The sequence below is a fragment of the Paralichthys olivaceus genome, chromosome 13 (assembly GCF_024713975.1).
Source record: "Paralichthys olivaceus isolate ysfri-2021 chromosome 13, ASM2471397v2, whole genome shotgun sequence".
Taxonomy (NCBI): domain Eukaryota; kingdom Metazoa; phylum Chordata; class Actinopteri; order Pleuronectiformes; family Paralichthyidae; genus Paralichthys; species Paralichthys olivaceus.
This window is the reverse complement of record NC_091105.1, coordinates 5,434,293-5,451,790: the sequence shown is the minus strand read 5'-3', so window position 1 is coordinate 5,451,790 and position 17,498 is coordinate 5,434,293. Positions and strand designations below refer to the sequence as shown.

The 17,498-nt window shown below is 39.6% G+C and overlaps 1 protein-coding gene across 2 annotated transcripts in view; it reads right to left on the bottom strand.

Moving 5' to 3' along the window:
* The window catches only part of LOC109633480 (mannosyl-oligosaccharide 1,2-alpha-mannosidase IA), a 160,124-nt gene that overhangs the window by 48,595 nt on the left and 94,031 nt on the right, over positions 1–17,498 (bottom strand). For both annotated transcript variants that reach the window (XM_020093373.2, XM_069537109.1), the window contains exons 3-4: positions 15,239–15,354; positions 450–530 (exon numbers count right to left, since the gene is read on the bottom strand). In XM_020093373.2, the coding sequence (XP_019948932.2) occupies positions 450–530; positions 15,239–15,354 (197 nt within the window). The remainder of the gene's footprint in view (positions 1–449; positions 531–15,238; positions 15,355–17,498) is intronic.

The window sequence follows — 17,498 nt, the reverse complement described above, 5'->3', positions numbered from 1 at the left end:
CAGTGAGTCAACACAAAGAGACAGAGCAGATTTTGAACCAGCAACAAAACCCCAGTGGGACAGTGAACAAGTCAAAACTCAAATCATCAACCCAACAGATCACTGACATTATGTTGGTAAATGATTTATGGTTTTGTTATTTATGGGATGTGTTTGACACAACAGGGCCTCATTTACTATTATTTACAGTGAATACAGTGGATATGTGCAGACACAATGTTTTAAATCCAAACGGAAATAGAAATGAGAGACAAAACGGAGAGATAAATAAATATCAATTTGAAAATGCTTGTGTGGATTATTTTATCTAGGCCTGGTGGTCACAACACACACGCAGCCACACACACATACGCAGCCTCTTCATCATTCAAAGGGTTGGGCTGTTTGGGGATGAAGGAAGCAGCGCATCTCAAAAGAGAAGCGGGATAACGGTCCTCTATTAATCTTACCTCCTCTCCTGTCAGGTAGTACGCCGACAGCAGCCCACCGACATAACGGATGTTCACCTCGAAGAGTGATGCCTCGCCGTTCTGTTGAACCAAGAGAGAGAGATTGAATTGTTAAATGTTGTATTCAGACGAGGTCTCCGGTCACAGCACTGACGTTTATGGACACAAATAATAGTCTGTAGTGGTCATAACTTGTTAACTTGTTTTTCTTCCTCCGGCCATGTTGTTTTTTATGAGTAGAAATGACTTAACAGCTGGCAGAGCCGGAAGACCAATTGTCTTTTGAAGCCTCCTGGGTGCACTGCAGCCCAGATGTGTGGATAAATATTTCAGGTCCAGCTGTGAGATGTCAGTGAAAGATAAGCATGTGAACAAAATTTATTTCAGCCAATTTGCAATGCATGTTTGTTTTATAGGTTTTATAGATGCAAAAACATCCAGAAGACGAAGGTTGAAGTCAATTATATCCCAGTGCAGTTATCAGTACTTTGTTCTGTTTATTATCAAGGTGTCAGTCCTGTTAATGTCATTTCCAGTTAACATAGAAGTTGTAGTTGGGCAAGACTCAAGTGGATCTTTAAATGTACAAAAGGATAAATTAAGCAGATAAAATCTTTCCAAACACACCAACTGATTGAAATATTTATCGGTCACAACTTTGATTACACCTTTCTTATCAAAAGAGAAAATGTAGATTAATACAGGATTGAAAATAAAAATGATGTCCCTGACTTTAATTCCATCGCCCCAGGTGCAGCAACAGCCACACAGGGATCGACACCAGACCCTTTTGACGGAATTGAAGATGTGTGTGGTGACTCAGAGTAACCAGGCCTTGGGCGATGGCGGCTGTAAACAGGTGGCAGTGTTTCAAGGCATATGGCCATCCACCATAGTTCTGATCTACTGGTAGCTAGTCCCGTCACAAGAGATATGTCTGATGGTTTTTAATCTTCACATGATGACAGCTTTGTACAAACGTATCCCTGCTTTAATAAAGTCGTTAGCTATGGGAAGTCGAGCCACACAACGCCAAACACATGATGTATAATGTAATAACTGATCAAACTGCTCTTGTTTTTGAATTTGAATATTGCCATTCATTATTCTAAGAAAAAGGCTGGCAATGTTTTTATAATGCATTTATATTATATTGGTAATCAATCTCATGAGATGTGATTTTCAGCCCAAAACTCAATAGTTCCTATTCTTAATCTGCAAAGATTTAAAGTAAATGTCAATCTTTATAAAATATCAATTTATAAAGTCAGGTTTTTAGCAATTGCAGATATACAATAGCATGATACTCTGTTTTAGTCCTTTTACATTAAAACACTTTTATCAAATTACAACAATAACAACCTTTTTTTCTGGCATCTCATATTCTACCAGTTTTCTGGTGCCAACTGAGGCAGATTTCCTGTGAATTCCCATAAGAACAGCAAATGTGGTTGCTAGGAGATATTGAGACAGATGTACGAAACCTCTCCTGATTGACTGACTGATCGTTGAACTGTGGTGTATCTATAAATCTATAAATCTGACAGTATAATACAAGGCTGATAACAAGTCAATACAGTGAAAGATCAAATCAACATTAATTGCCAACGTCAAAGCGTCACTGAGAGTATAATAGCATTATCATCACTGCCAGATCACCAACCCAAGTCCTCAATCTTAATTTCTCTCATTTTACACTTGATTTTTGTTTTGTTTTACATTAACTGACTCTTAAACCGGAGGACTTCAGTAACTGTCTCTCCAAAGAAATCCACGGCCGAGAGGCCAGCCTCAAAATCTCCGGCCAAAGAGTCAAAGCCATGTAATCTTGTTCCCCAGTGTTTTGTTTCCAGTTGTCTGACAGTATCTAACAACTGAAAAACAATATTGATTAATGGAGAGTAAGTTCACTGGCTCAAGTTGATTTTGATTTCAAACCATTTTGTTGTACGGTTTTGAAATGTCATGTGTTGCTCGGTTGCTCCTTTTTATTTTTCTTGCCATTTATAGTTTTAGTTTGGAGACTGTTCTGGACTTGAGAAAACCACAAAACAAGAGAATCATCACAACTGAGTACAAACTGTGGATGGAAACAATTTTCCCTCTTGAATTGCAACTTGGAGTTATGATTGAAGTAGTGCTGTGATTATGTATATTTTGTGCAGTTCATTCCAACCACTCTGACTTCTACCCAGCCTTTATTAGTGACCTGAAAATATACTTTTTTGATGAAACAGTATTTACCCTTTTTAAACTAATGTATATTTTACATCAATTCCTTTTTCATGATCTTAGCTCTTAGCCACAGCTGCAGAAATAAATATTCTGTTGCTGCAATTATAAAACCATAGGAGGAGAGAAAATGTGCCAAGTTGCGGTTTCTGTTTGCCAACATTACGTATACTCGGTCTACTTCTATTTACAAATGAAATATGAAATAAGAGGTAACACTGCATGTGTCTCAATATGTCACCATAATTACTGCCTCTTACGCTGAAGGTTGCAGCAGACTGCTACTCATCGACTTGGAGACCCATTGAGAAGGAAATTGCTATCTCAAGTGTGGATGATAAGGAAACTATAATTGGGTGCTGGAGAGAGCAATTAGCTCCACTCTGAGGAACAGCATAGAGAGGAGAAGTCACTGGCATCCGTTCACTGGATCATTCATCTCCACGTATATATCTGTGCTTCTAAATATTCATTGACTTAATCCCATTTAGTTTTATTAGACTTACTGTTAATTAATAATCATCAAAATGCTTTTATCTCTTAATCTACATCTCAGACATGCCAGTAAAATTCTGCTTTAAAAAAATCTTCACATCTCAGCAGCTTGGTAACAAGAGCTGATGAATTGTGTCCTTTAAAGGAAGAGGTTTACATTTTGGGAAATATACCTTTTCTCTATTTGCAAAGATACTCATGAGAAGATTTATTGACATTGACTCTCATGTCTAGTAAATAAGATTTAGCCAGAGATTGGTTAACTTAGCTTTACATAAAAGCAGTTGTGACTACAAACCATTTGAATTAAACACAAGACAAAATGCAGTGTCTTCACAACAAGAACGTTCTGGGTTCAAACCTGACGGCATGGGCCTTTCTTTGTAGGTCATTAATTGGAGAGATGACTGTAGGTGTGAATGTGAGCATGATTGTTTGTCTAAAGGTGTCAGCCCTGCTATACTGTATGCTACCAACCTCTATATGACGTACCCTGCCCCTCGCCCAATGTCAGCTGACTGGCTCCAGCCAACACTCAATGGTATAGATAATGAATGGACAGTCCCCGGTGGAGACATGTGCATTTTGTTTATTTTCGACAGCACCAAAGCTCAGCTGCTAGTTTTTACTTAACATGGGCATGAGTGAGGTAACAATGTCTCATGTAACTTTTGGCAACATTTTAAACTATCCCTTTAACCCCCCCTGTCATGTGTTATGCAACTCTGTGAATCAGGTATTAAGAGCAGTGAGTGTTATAACAAAAGGTGCTGGCTCCGTTCCTTGAAGTCAGCACACTGGTGACATTTCATGAGACAAAGCACCGACGCCTCTGGCAGGGCGGTCGAGCTGAGCTGTCTTGCCAACCCTGAAATGAGAGGCCCATTCAGTAATGGTGCTAGGATGGCAGTGATTAGGAGTGGAGTGTCTATTTATCACCAGTGATTGTGGCACTCAGCGAGACAGGCAGAAGGTACAGTGAGGGAGGACAAGTAATGCTGACAAAGGTTTTGCAAATTAGACTTTTACCTCCCAACACAGCCTCAATAAATCACTCACCATGCTTTGTATAAAACTTCTATTCATGCTGTTTTGTAGATCCAACAAGCTGCCTTTACACATAAAGCAACCCTCCGGGCACCAATTCAAAGAACAGCATCTTGTAGATTTTTTTTGTATTTAAATCTGATGTATATCTCAGCAGCAACTAACAAATAGTTTCATTGTAAATGGGGCAACTGCTCAGATTTACATTTCTATTAAATCCACAGAAAAGAGTCAAACCCTGAGGCGCCGAACACTCACATTAAACAATAACACTAACACTGACATAAACCTGATAAATCATTAAACAAGATATCAAGGAAGATTAAAAACCATGTCAGAGTCCTCCAAGGGCCTTTTCTTACAAGTTCTGTATTTATTTTAACTGCACAGAAGGTGAGGATGAAAAACAGCACTGAAGATTGGGTTTGACTTTTGAATCTCACTGCAGACCGAGTTAGATCTAAGTGGCTCTTTTCAGCTAAACATTTTAATTTGTCCAAATCAGCAGTAAATTGCTTTGTTTTAAGTCATTATCAAAGTTTATATTCTGATTAAATCACACGATAATAACACTGCAAAGTTATCAGGGCAGTGCACTTGGGCCATTAATTTTAGAGACACACTGTATCTGACTGATGTGGATAAATGGAATATAATAAAGGCCCCTTTTCCTCTCCATAATTCTAATTAAGGTATGACAAAAAGAGGAAAAACTGCGATTAATTATTGTATCTCAGTTTGAGAAATTGCGTTGATCAAGATCCATCATAAAACAGATACTTTCATCTGACTGAAAGCAAAGGGATATTCATGATGGGGGGGAAATCAATATAGATAATTATGGGAAATGTCAACATAAATTATTCCTTTTCATCAAAGGTTGAACTTTTAGAACATTTCGCAGTCTGGAGATGAGTGTGACTGGTGGTGTTACCTGAGTTTAACACAATTTTAGGCTTCTTTTATAATTTTACAGCTTGCTGCATGATTACATAACTCCACATATGCACGGCAGTGTTGATGCTTAATAGATAACCTAAGTGGGATGCCCCTACCTATACTTCTATACCTGTACTAGGAATGAAACGGTTCAATTCTTTGATTTTGTTGCTGCTGTAATATCATTATGGTTTTGCTACCTGCAAAATGAACGTCCTTGTTTAAACATTATATCATCTTCAGCTTCTTCTTCATCTTTTATTGTATTATCTTACCCAGAAGTTCGAACTACCAAAAGTTCAGACCGTAGTCTGAGGTTCCTTTCACACCTGATATTTTGGTTTGGACTAAACTGAAAAGTGTTAAAGGACCCTCAGTCTGCTTTCAAACATTTGGCAACTTAATTTTGATGTGAACCCAGAATCCTTTGCGTGATTTTAGCCTAAATCAAAAAGCTACGCTACTGATAAATCCATCAGCTGTTGATGGGGTGTTCAGGAAATGATAATCAACCTATAAGCATTGCATTCATTTATGTAAATCATTTGGCAGCCATGGTAACAACAATGATGCTAGAAGAAGAATTTGCATATTAATTGTTCTACATAATGTATTATTGTTTCCTAAATGATTGTTGTGAAGGAGGAAGCGGTGGCAGAAAAGAAACTGAATTAATGAGTGTAATGAGTTGCTCTGTACATTGCTGTCACACCATGTACCTGTTCTGCTTCAGCAGCACCATGCAATGTTCCTGACAGTGTTGGATGCTGGTTTCTCTGTTAATGAGTATTCAACAGTCATGGCAAAGACAGCCGTCGGACTCGGCTCAGACTTGCCTGGGACCTGAGCCTGATTGGCATGGCAGCTGTGCCAGGGAGCTGACTCGACTTTTGCCCAGTGGTGTGTCCTGCTCAGATGCTAATGTAATGATTTACTGCTAAAAAAGAGCCGTAATTGTCAGTGGGCAGATGACTCCGAGCGTCGCTACCTTCCAGGTTTCCGACGAGCTTCCACATTTCAAAGCCGAGCGGGACTCACGTGACGGGCAAAACATGACCCAGTGAGCCAAGGGTAAAAATTAAGCAGATGATTGCTTCTCCAACCAGAGCTGGTGAGTCACACTTAACTGGCTGTGATTCAACTTAGCATTGTTAATTAACATGGAGAAATCATAAGGGACCAATTGGATCCAACTATTCTCTGTCAGTCTAACATGATGCTCGCTCAAAGCTGCTGCCGCTGCTGTTGACAGGAGCTTCTCAAGGCTGCTCGTCCCCACCCTGCTACTTTCACTCCAACAGCCTTTTCCTTTTTTTCTGCTCATCATCAGGGTATGATTAATGACCACTAAACCTTTAGAGCATGCAGCCATTTCTTTTTAGAGAGGAAGCTTTTAACTTCATGCCAATACCAGAGTCCCAAGGATATGGATTTTGAAAAAGCCGATGTAAACATTTCCAGATACCTACTTACTAATAGATATAAAATGTTATGAATGTATAATTTTTTTTAAATGGTAAAGATTCCAAAGATGTTGTTATCAAACCCTTATGAAAAAGAAATGTTAATGAGGTTTGTTATTTTACAGTTTAACCATGAACCTCGTGATATAAGTTGTGGTAGGAAAATAAATATGTTTTTAGCACTTAAATATAAATTTTAATTTTCTGATAAAGAATATTTTAGTTTTTATTTTATACTAGTGTGGTGTCACATTAGATAACTATTTATTTATATAATTTGCATTTCTTATGAGATTGCTTTAAAACTACTGCTGATGTTAAAAGAGGATTATCTAATGAACTTAATGAAGATTAACTGACACACATGATATAAAACAACTAATATAAAAACTAATTAATAAGAACTTATGTTGGCTTGAGTGAGAAGCCCCTTATAATTTGTCAGCAACAATTAGAACCTAACAGAGCCACATCTGAAACAGAGTCAGATTTTTCAAATGGCATTCAAACAGACAGAAAGTAGATAGAAACGTTATCAGTCAAAATACATTAAACTTAACTTGACCCGTTACATTCCCATTATGCATTTCTACAAGCTAAGTGTAGATGGGTCCCAGTAGAGCTGCATTAACATAAACTACTGACTAATGGTTCAATTCTCATCAGTTTAATTTATTTATTCATTTATCTGATAACACTTAGCTTGGAGAATATGGTAATGAATCAGTGGCTAACATCTCCCTGAACATCATCACACATGTGACACAAAAGAGGGAACGTACGTCATAAACATCTTCGCTGAATCCATAAAATCTTAAATTAACAAGCTGAGGAATTATTAATCAAATACTGCCTGAGAGACGAATTAGATTGGAGTTACAACCCCACCCATCATCCCTCCATCGTTTTCGCTCGCATCCTGGTAATCAATCCAGGGAGTCCATCTGCATCCGTCTACTTTCAGAGCTCATGACACACACACCTGCTTTCTCTATAGGTGAAGCAGCGGCTCCCCACCCGGTCCTCGAGGATAATGCTCTGATCCCAGAGGACTTTGCTACGCTTTCACTCTTCCGTTATCAGTCACCCTGCTACCGTCCATCATCCCCTCTGTGACTCATCATATATTTGGCCTTGCTGACTGAGCCACATCCTTTACTGGAGTCTCGCCTGCTTCCAAAATGCCAACAAGGAAAAAAAAAAACAGGCACTTGAGCGGTCGAATGCTCCGCAACATTCATGATGATATATTGGACGCCCACTTATTTAGATGAGGTCATTAACCGAGCTAAAAAATGCATCAATTATAAACAATTCTGTTTTGATATACTTGGCTTCACATAACTTTGTAAGAAATAATCTAAATAACTCATAGTTGCTGCAGGAAAATACGTTTTAGCTTTAAACAGGAAGGTGCCCCAAAATCTATTCAGGTTATTTTCTTAACAGAGGGTGGTACTGTGATGAAACTGTGGAGGTCCTGTGTTTTAAATTAGTGTTGAACAATTATTTTCATCATGATTTAATTTGTAGCCCTTTTTTTTTTCTTTTCAAGAGTCGATTAATAATTTAGTCCACAAAATGTCTGACAGTGCTGGAAAATGTTTTTTTTTAACCTCAACATGAGGTTGTGGAGACTTACAGCACAAAACTTAATAATTCCTTTACAAGGATATACAAGATAAGCAGTCCAAATACCTGTGTGTGTTTCATTAAAAAGTTATTTCTTCTTTTTTCTTTAGTTTTTAACAAGTAACAGGAGCAGCAGATTATTGCTGCTTGATAATGATTCCATCTTTCTTTTCCCAACGAGCAATTATTATAATTATTTTATATTTGCTAAATTGTGTGTTGGTTGATGAGAATACGTGCGTCGAAATATCGGAATATTAGCTTTCGAGCTCTGTTGATTTACAAATGCCATAAACCTTCAAATATGATTAGCGGGGATTTTCATTTGCTCTTTTTGCTGCAAAGTGACATAAGATTTTTGATATTTGAATGTTCAAATATCAAACATCTTGCCACTTATTTCAAGCATTTAGAACAGAATGTCCACACACATAAAAAAAAACCATTAACATGAGGCACACATTGCCTTTTATTCGTTTTTGAGTTTTTTTATAATGGAAGCGATTTTCGTTATCTGCTGTAGCTGTTGAACCTGCATCAATTGATTTTTGGTCAGTAGGAATCAGAGCAACAAGCACGAAACTCAACACTGTGACATCACCTGATGGCCGTTCATTGATATTTTTGAAAGACCACATGAATAATAGAGCCTGTGAATCTGAGACAGATCCACGTCAGCATTTACCTCTGCAGAATGATCCCGCAGGGACAACGAGCCTGAATGATACACAACGTGCTGTTAAATATCCGCAGTGACAAGACCACCTACACTTTGGCCTCCGCATCCTGAGACAGAATGTCAGCTCAGCTTGACCTCAGCTCGGAGGCACGCCATGCTCGCTGAAGTGTCTCCGCCGCACAGTAAATGACACCGCTTTTCTCTAAGACAAGGTCTCGCTTAGCGCAGACAGGAGGTCATTAGAGGTCAAAAAACAGATCCTCAGAAGTAAACAACAACCTTGCTCCAGGTCTCCTCATTACCAGCTGCTGTCAGTTACAAACGTGAGTGTACAGTTAGAGAACAACTCATTAACAACTGATTAGAAACAGGCTCATTTACAAGCGGGGACACATCATTCAGACGAGGGCGGACCAAGATTGAAAAATCGGCCTCAAGAATGTGAAGAGATATCCGAGGTAATAAACAACTATTTTGAAAAAAAAAAAGTTAAATTGACTAAATATTTATATAATATAAATAATAATATTTTGATAGCTTCAAATATTTCTGTGAAAACAACCTACACGTGTATTTTCCTGAGATTAATGCACAGTTGAACTCAGTCAACTGACAATTACTCCAGAAACAGACCCAGTAAATTTTCTCCATTTTGCTGGTAGTTCAGTTTCATACACACAGTACATCGTTCATGTAGGTGAGACGCTGACGGCAAACTCTCCGATGGTTTGATTAGCTTCTTCTCCCAATTCCACTCCCTTACAAATGTTATCTGCAGAATGAAAACTGTGTGAGAGACTGCAAACAAACTGCACCTCTGGGCCCAGTCTCCTTTTAAGGTTGAAGAGATTAACAGCAACAACAATATGCAATGTACCTTTAATCATTCCACCAAAAAGTCAATTACATCTGGATTATTACGGTTTTAATATAAACTTGAGCTATTTTCAATCCAAATACTTCATGCTGCTGCAAAGACAATTTAATTGAGACTTCCAGCTAATGCAGACATATCGTGGTGTACACAGATATCTCAAGGAGACAGAAGACACTTCAGGGAGATGTGAGGGACTGTTTTTTTATGTCCTGGGATGTTTCAGGGAGATATTCACTTCTGACAGTGCACAACTTCCACAGCAAATACAAGAAAATACTCCAGTATTATGCTAACTGCTACAAAACAGTTCATTCAGGACGTCCTCACAGCCGACGAAGGATGCAGCTGAACCGGAATGAGACAGTCTGGTCTTCAGCTTGACCTTACCTTACAGCGGTAGCCTAGCAACAGAGCCAAGGATGAAAAAATTCTTTGCTTGATAAAAGAAAAAAAGCTAGAAATTTGTTTTCTTTAAAATGTGCACCGTTACCTGTTCGGTTGAGTTCTTACATTTAAAAATAAATTCCTTCAACGTATTCGCCTCGCTGCCGCCCGCCATTACCTCTTTGAAAAACAGTTTGGCACTAAATCGCAATGTATCATGGGATAGGTTGGGCCCGGGAAGATCCACCTGGTGGAGCCTCTGTTCCCTGGAGGGTGAAAGGACATATTTGCCGGCATTTTGATGAAGCCACTGTCTTTAAATGCAACATCCAAAGGAAGCGGCCTCTGAACTGAAACACAGCTATGGTTTCAAAAAGATGGCGCTGGACAAAATGGCAAACTCAAGGCTTCAGAACAGCAGCTCACAAAACGTCTCTGTGGATGTTTACTGATTTTGTGCAGAAGCTGAAGAGACATTGAAACCTCATCTATTCTGACTTTACATCTGTTGCTGCAGATTAAAGTGTCCACTCTGTTTGTGGATGATTCCCATGAAGCATCTTTAGTAACGTCCACTGACAATAACTCCTGACACACCACATTGCTGTCCTGGTTTGACTCAGGAGATTTTCAGAGGGATTCGATAATTAGAACATTCAGGCCCATGATTCTTTATCTCAGATGAGACCTAAGTGAGTGTGAAGTCTCGCGGGGGACCAGAGAAAGGATTGTTTTTGTATTTTTTTTCTGTCATGTCGCTCGCCCTTGAGCGATTCTGTAGTTGAGATGTTGGCATGTGTCAGCAAAATGTCCCTAAATAGGGCAGAGAGAAAGAAAGAGAGACAACAGAGTGGGAGACGATGAACCTCACCATTATTTTAATACTGAATACAGTCGGCATGGGAGGGACGTCTGCGAGGTCAAAGGGGTGAGGGGGACATGGAATGTGTGGGAGGTGTCCCTAGACGATTGGGTAGTCTGTGGTTTCATCACACCATTGAGTGAAAGAGGAGCAGGAGGAAGGACTTCTAGAGGAGCAATAAAGGCGACTCGAGGGAATTAAATCCAATCTTAATGTCTTCATTTATCACTCCTCATGGCTCTCTTAAAATGAGGATGAGGTTTGATGACCTGCCCGCAGACAATCACCTGACCACATCCTACATGTCAAACAATGCTGTTGATAGAAGCCCCCATGAAACAGCTCTATGGAAAACTCAATGCCACCTACACTGAATCTTTTAAGTTAGAGCCCTGTCTGACTGAGGAGCCCCATAATGCTAAATGGCAGCAACAATGCCAACCACTTATAAAAACTTTACACAACAGCAGCTTGTGCATAAATATGGCAATCGCTAAGACTGGCAGAAACCCTCTGGAGCGTCTTTTGTCTTGATAATTGGCTGCGCCACCAGAGCGGTCCAGTCTCTCCACTGAGCTGCTCATCAGGATCTACATCAGGAGCTTACTCTTCGTTTCAAAGTCATATGGTCAAGATGCATTTCAAAGACTTTAATTTGCTCCGTTGACAACAGGCTTTGAAATCTGTTGTTTCTGCCTCACTAAAGCCCTGAGCCGAAATCTGAAAAGTGGCAAATTAAGCAAATAGGTTTAGTTCCCGCAGAGAGATCAACTTCTGTGAAAACTAATCACAATGAGCAGCGGCTGATGACCATCTCCTTCTGGTAGGAGGAGATGGACTGAAACGTGTCACAACTGCTGTCACATCTGTACTACGGTAATGCCGTCCTTGTACTCTCTGCCCTTGTTTCCCTACTAACAAGTTATAAAGTGGCTGTCACTCTGTGTCGAGCTCTGGTTGACAGACAGGGCTGAACAGATGAATGTAAAAAGCCGCTCTGCAGAGTGAGCGACTGCGTGACATTGTAATGTAATTAAGAATATTGTGTGAGCATGGAAATCCCTGTTTGTGCATGAGTCTCCTTCAGTTTTTCCTTATGCTGCTGTATGTGCCTTTATGACAAGAAGCTGGAAATGGTTGCTATGCTTTCAAGTAGCACAAATACTAAACAAATACCTCTTGTTCTTATTTATAATCACAATTGTAGTTGACACTGCACCTTTTAAAGCAACACTGGATAAGAAATGCCATGACGTGAATAAACCAGTGCAGAAATTAATCAAATATTTAAACACTTAGCTGACATTGAATTCTACTCAATTGCTGCAAATATTTTATTAATAATAAAATAAAATAAATATCCAAAGTAAAAAGAAAAACTACGAAAAGAAAAAACTACTTCATACCTTAATGAAAGATGTAATGTTTATCAATAGAAGATCATACTGAAGGGTTTAGATTGTAATGTAGTTGAATTGCATTAATCTGTTTTGTGTTGTGTTTCTGTCAGATATCTCTTAGTATCACACATGGTTCAACGACACAAAGAAACAGCCTGCACGTTCTTTGAAATGAATATATACTACAATCTCCGTTTTGAGTTCAAGAAGAACACTATTAACTTTGTGCTATATTTCCTGTTACACTGACTGTACTCACTTTCTCAAGTTGTATTTTGATAAAATTAGGACATCAGAACATTTCCTTAGGCTCTAAGTGAACCATTCCCAAGTGCATCTGACAATCTGTGTGTTGAACCAGTGAGTGGTTCTTCCTGCAGCCGGCTTGTAGACGGGACTTCACTATCAGGATGATCACATTCTGAGACTTGCAATGTTTGTCAATCACCCTGCAGACACTCTAAAGTGTTACAGGAAGGTGAGATCTAAAAACAGCACTTTTCTGTTTGTGTGTGTGGTGTCAGTGTGTTTCTAAGTTAGCAGAGCTTCATGTAACTCTATTCCCATTTTACATTGCTCAGTTATGACTCCATTTACCATGCAGGGAAAAAACAGCCCCATCGAACTCACTGTGCTCAGATGAATACTGATGAGTTACTGTAAAACTGGGTGGGGTATTTTTCAGAGAAGATGACGTTTGGGCAAAAAACAGCTTCTTCCTTTAGACTTAGAATTATCTGGCCTTAATTTTTTCTGAATATTTGGAGCATTAACAAATTTGGCACTAATAACTCAGGTTTAATTTTGTCAGAGGAGATGAAGAAGCTGCCTGCTGGGTTAGACCCCCCGCCCCTCCAGAAACCATGGCTAAATGCATGAGGGAGTGACACTGATGGATTGTGGCAGATCACACCCATGACAAAGTGCAGTGTGAAGTGTAAATCTGCGTTTGTTGTCTTTATGATTGGTGACTGTGTGGCTGCCTGACAGTGGCTGCCATTACTGACTCTACGCACTCAGGCTCTGACAGCCGCCACAGCCGGCAGCTACTCTTCCTCTCCACGTTAATAGTCATCTGCATTCACTGGGATAGACCCGCCACAGACAGACAGAAAAGCTGGGAGTGATTACGAGTATGTGTGTGTGTGTCTCAGAGTATCATGCCTCTCTCCATGTCTGCCTTCACTATGCATATGTATGCGTGGGGGTGTTGTGTGTTTGTGCCACGAGTGACATAGTATCTAAAAACCGAAGCTTCTCCTTGACGTGTGGGTGAAGGTTACACTTGCTGTGCATTTCATTGACCTCGAAATTGGCAGTGATCAACGTGGTGCTCAGAGATAAGCACATCATGTTTGTCATTTATGAGGATCAAGTTCGAATCCAGCCCTCGCCCCTTCGCTGCACATCATCCCCGAGCCTTTCCTGTCACTGTCTAATAAAGCAGAGAAAGGCCAAAAGAAAAGCACATCATGAACACGCTGCTTGGAAACTACTAAACTACCATAGAGGGTGGATTGCTTCATTTTTGGTTGAGCGTCGCCTTAAGCGAAAGAGTTTAAAAAGTCTTTCACGCCTACAAAATAACCAACGGACAAAAATGAGTCCAACCAAACGAGGCAGTCTCAGTCCACATCAATCTGAACTCTGTTTGTTTGGAGTGTGAGAACACTTTTTGGACAGCGTTAAACAATAGAAGGAGAAAAGGAAACACTGGATTTATTGCATTCTTTGCCTCTGACGCTATGTTTGACTACAAGGATGATCATCATTTGGCTCATTCTTAAGTGTCCGGGACTGCGCCTGAAGTCGGGATGCTGGTTGTAATTCCACAAAGATATTACATCATCAACAACATCCTCAAACAGGACGTATGTTCTTATGTCTTGACAGGTGGATTAGTCTGTGCACTTTTCCACAAATGTCAAATACAGTCAGGAATTTCCACTAATGAATATTTTTGTGCTAATTGAAGCTAATTTTGTCAGCAAACAAAACGTCCCAAAGTTCGGACCTCATTATTGCCTCAACATAATTATTGCCTTGCAACTAAAGCCTGATGTTGACAGTCATAATGACAGTTTGTAAACTTTATGTAATTACACACCGTTGCATAAACCACCGTTTTTCCACATGGTGGAAAACTTGACAGAGACGTGGCCCAGAAATGACCTCTCTCATTTACAAAACCACAAACAAACAGGCCTGCTCTCGACTGTTAGCAGCAAACCACAGAAAGAACCGACATTACTCAGCCTCTGTGATATCAGAACATGAAACCCTCAGTTGCTTCAGAATCCATTGTTACAGACTCGCCAAGCAAAAGGGCAGTGGCCTCTTCCTGCCTTTTCTTTCTCCCTCAAGTTTTCTACCTAAAACGTCCCTTCGACCCCTCCTCTCCAGCCTTTCTTTCATCTATCGCATTTTCTGCCCCTCAGAGACCTTTCACAGAGGCAAACAATCCCATCAGTCGGTAACGCAGCGTGTCCGCTGGCCACACAGGAAGCTTTTGATTCCTGCTGGAATGTCCTGAGCTTTGGAAAATGGTCAAACTCTGTGGACACAATGTTTGTGTTCCAGCACAAAAGAAAAGCTTAAAATCAATCCAGCATGCAAGGTCACTGCTGACAACCTCATCATGTAATTGTAGACAGAGTGCAGCTGAGCCTTATTTTGGATCAGCGCTTACACAAGTTAACCGAGACTTCAAAGTGAGTAACAGACTAAACAGGAAAAGAGTCAAATAAATTGTCTAATAAGACGAGAAGGAGTTTCTCACCGAGTTTAGGTCCAGGCTGGTCTGCACCCACTCCTTGGCGTCGTTATACTCCTCCATCAACCCCATTATATACAGTGTGTCCAGTGAGTCAATGATGGATGCTCCTCTCAGGCCACCTGCAAAAAACAGTTGAGTCCAGTTAGTGCCTCATCAAACACATGTGTCGCTCAGATGATGTTTCCTTTGAAGATTCCTTCAACCAGATTCGCATTTGCATCAAATATGTTCATTCATTTAATAAGACTCAAAAGAGGAAAGAAAGGAACGAGTGCAGTGAATAATAGGCTGTTATGTAAGTCGAGCTCTTGGAAGGCAGATAAACTCTCAGATTTAACCCCAAACCTTTTATGTTCTGATTAGCAACGGTAACTCGATAGTATCTGTGATAAGAAAAAAAGTCAAACATAAAAGTCCCTCACATGCTGAGCTCCAGTAATCACTGTAGAGATGTTGAACTGTGATACCTAAACAGATTTGTAAGGCCCAGATGAAACGCAGCTTCTCACTGAGACTTAAAGTATCAGCTAAAAAGCGTGAGCCACCGTAACAAGAAAGTCGAGTCACGGTGCCATCTGCAATTGCCACTGGCTAACACTCATTGTGATATTGAGCCCAGAACAGAGCGATGATGGCGCTCTGTTGTCTTATAACCTGCCTGAAGTGGATGATCCAGCAGAACACAAAACAAGCAACATGACGGTGGAGTAGTGCTCGACAATATGAAGATTATATCAATATAAAAATTGTATTTCAGTCGATATCGATAATCGTGAATCACGTATCTTGATGAAAACGGGGGATTGATGAGTGTGTGCAATTTGGTGCAGATCCAAATGAAAACCCGGGTCTAGTGAATTTAAATGTGGTTTTATGAGTGGACCTCGGTGGAAGTATGCACTCTACTGAGTTCCTTTCTAGTTATGGATATCGTTTTATATTCGAGTATAAACCTGCACAAGAAATGTGCCATTTCGGAGCATATTTTTATCATGTTGTGGATAATTTCTTTTAAAATTATTTCCTTTATTACGTCAACACATTTCTTTGTGCTTTCAGTCTGTAATGGACACACCACTTTGATAATACCCCTCCCCACCCACCACCACCACTCACTGTTGTTGCCTGTAGCCATCGTCATATATCCATTATTCCAAGAAGCCAAACCCATTTGTAGTCATTCATTTCTTTTCAAAAAAGAAATGGAAAATGCTATGGGGTGTTTATCCCATCCTGGTGGTCTAATGAGAGATTTCACAGCCTATTTTCATAAATATATGACCAAATATTATGCAAATGCAGCTGAAACTCACAGAGATAGACACAAAGGAATAATAACACACTGTCCTTAATGAATTAATCTAAAAAAAAAAAGAGTTCAAGGGCAAATTATGGTTGAGAAGTTTAATAACAACAAACTGTGACTAAATAGGCACTGAAACAAACTGCTTGCAGGCCTACATTGTAGATTATGTGGGGAAAATGCAATAGTGTGGAAACTGACTTGGTTAAATGAGAAAAGTGATGAAAAATCCTGATGTTCATCCCTGAGAACAACGTAGCCTGGAGTCGATGGCTGGATTGATCTGATGCAACCACACAGCAACCTGACACATTAAAGTCTTTGGTTTTTATCTGGAGTTGATGTTGCACCAAAAATTTTAATGACAAGCAGACCTTTGGGCAACAAAACACAAAACGAGGAAATAAAACAAAGGATCCTGCTCTATTATTCTGTCACTAGCTTTTTTTTGTTAAAAATATTAATGATAAACTGTAGATTCCATGAACTGTGGGGATGATTTTACAATCTTTTAACTTATTGATTTTGAAATTATAGCCTGATAACAGCACATCACAACCATGTCTTTTAAACAGCAGGAAGCTCTTTTAGGAAAACAAAGCTCTAAATTCTGATTGCCAACATCCTAATGGTATCCAGACGAAGTTAACAACTAGATGATGAGCACAGTCGAGCATTTAACAAGATGTTTCACTCTGGAGTTTGTAGATCAAAAGCAAAAATGCACATTTCAGTTCCTGCACAATCTGGAACATGAAAATATTTCTCTGTATCTGTAAATCCAACTGCTCACAGGCTGACATTTATTTTAAATGATGCAACAGTAAAGATTTGTATGCAGAAAAATGTTCATCAAATGATCTTTATAAGGAGTTAATGTGCTGATGTTGTGTCAATAGCTTCTTTCACATGTTCCCAAGTGGCTGGGAAGATGCAGAGTTGATCAATATACTGTTTGAT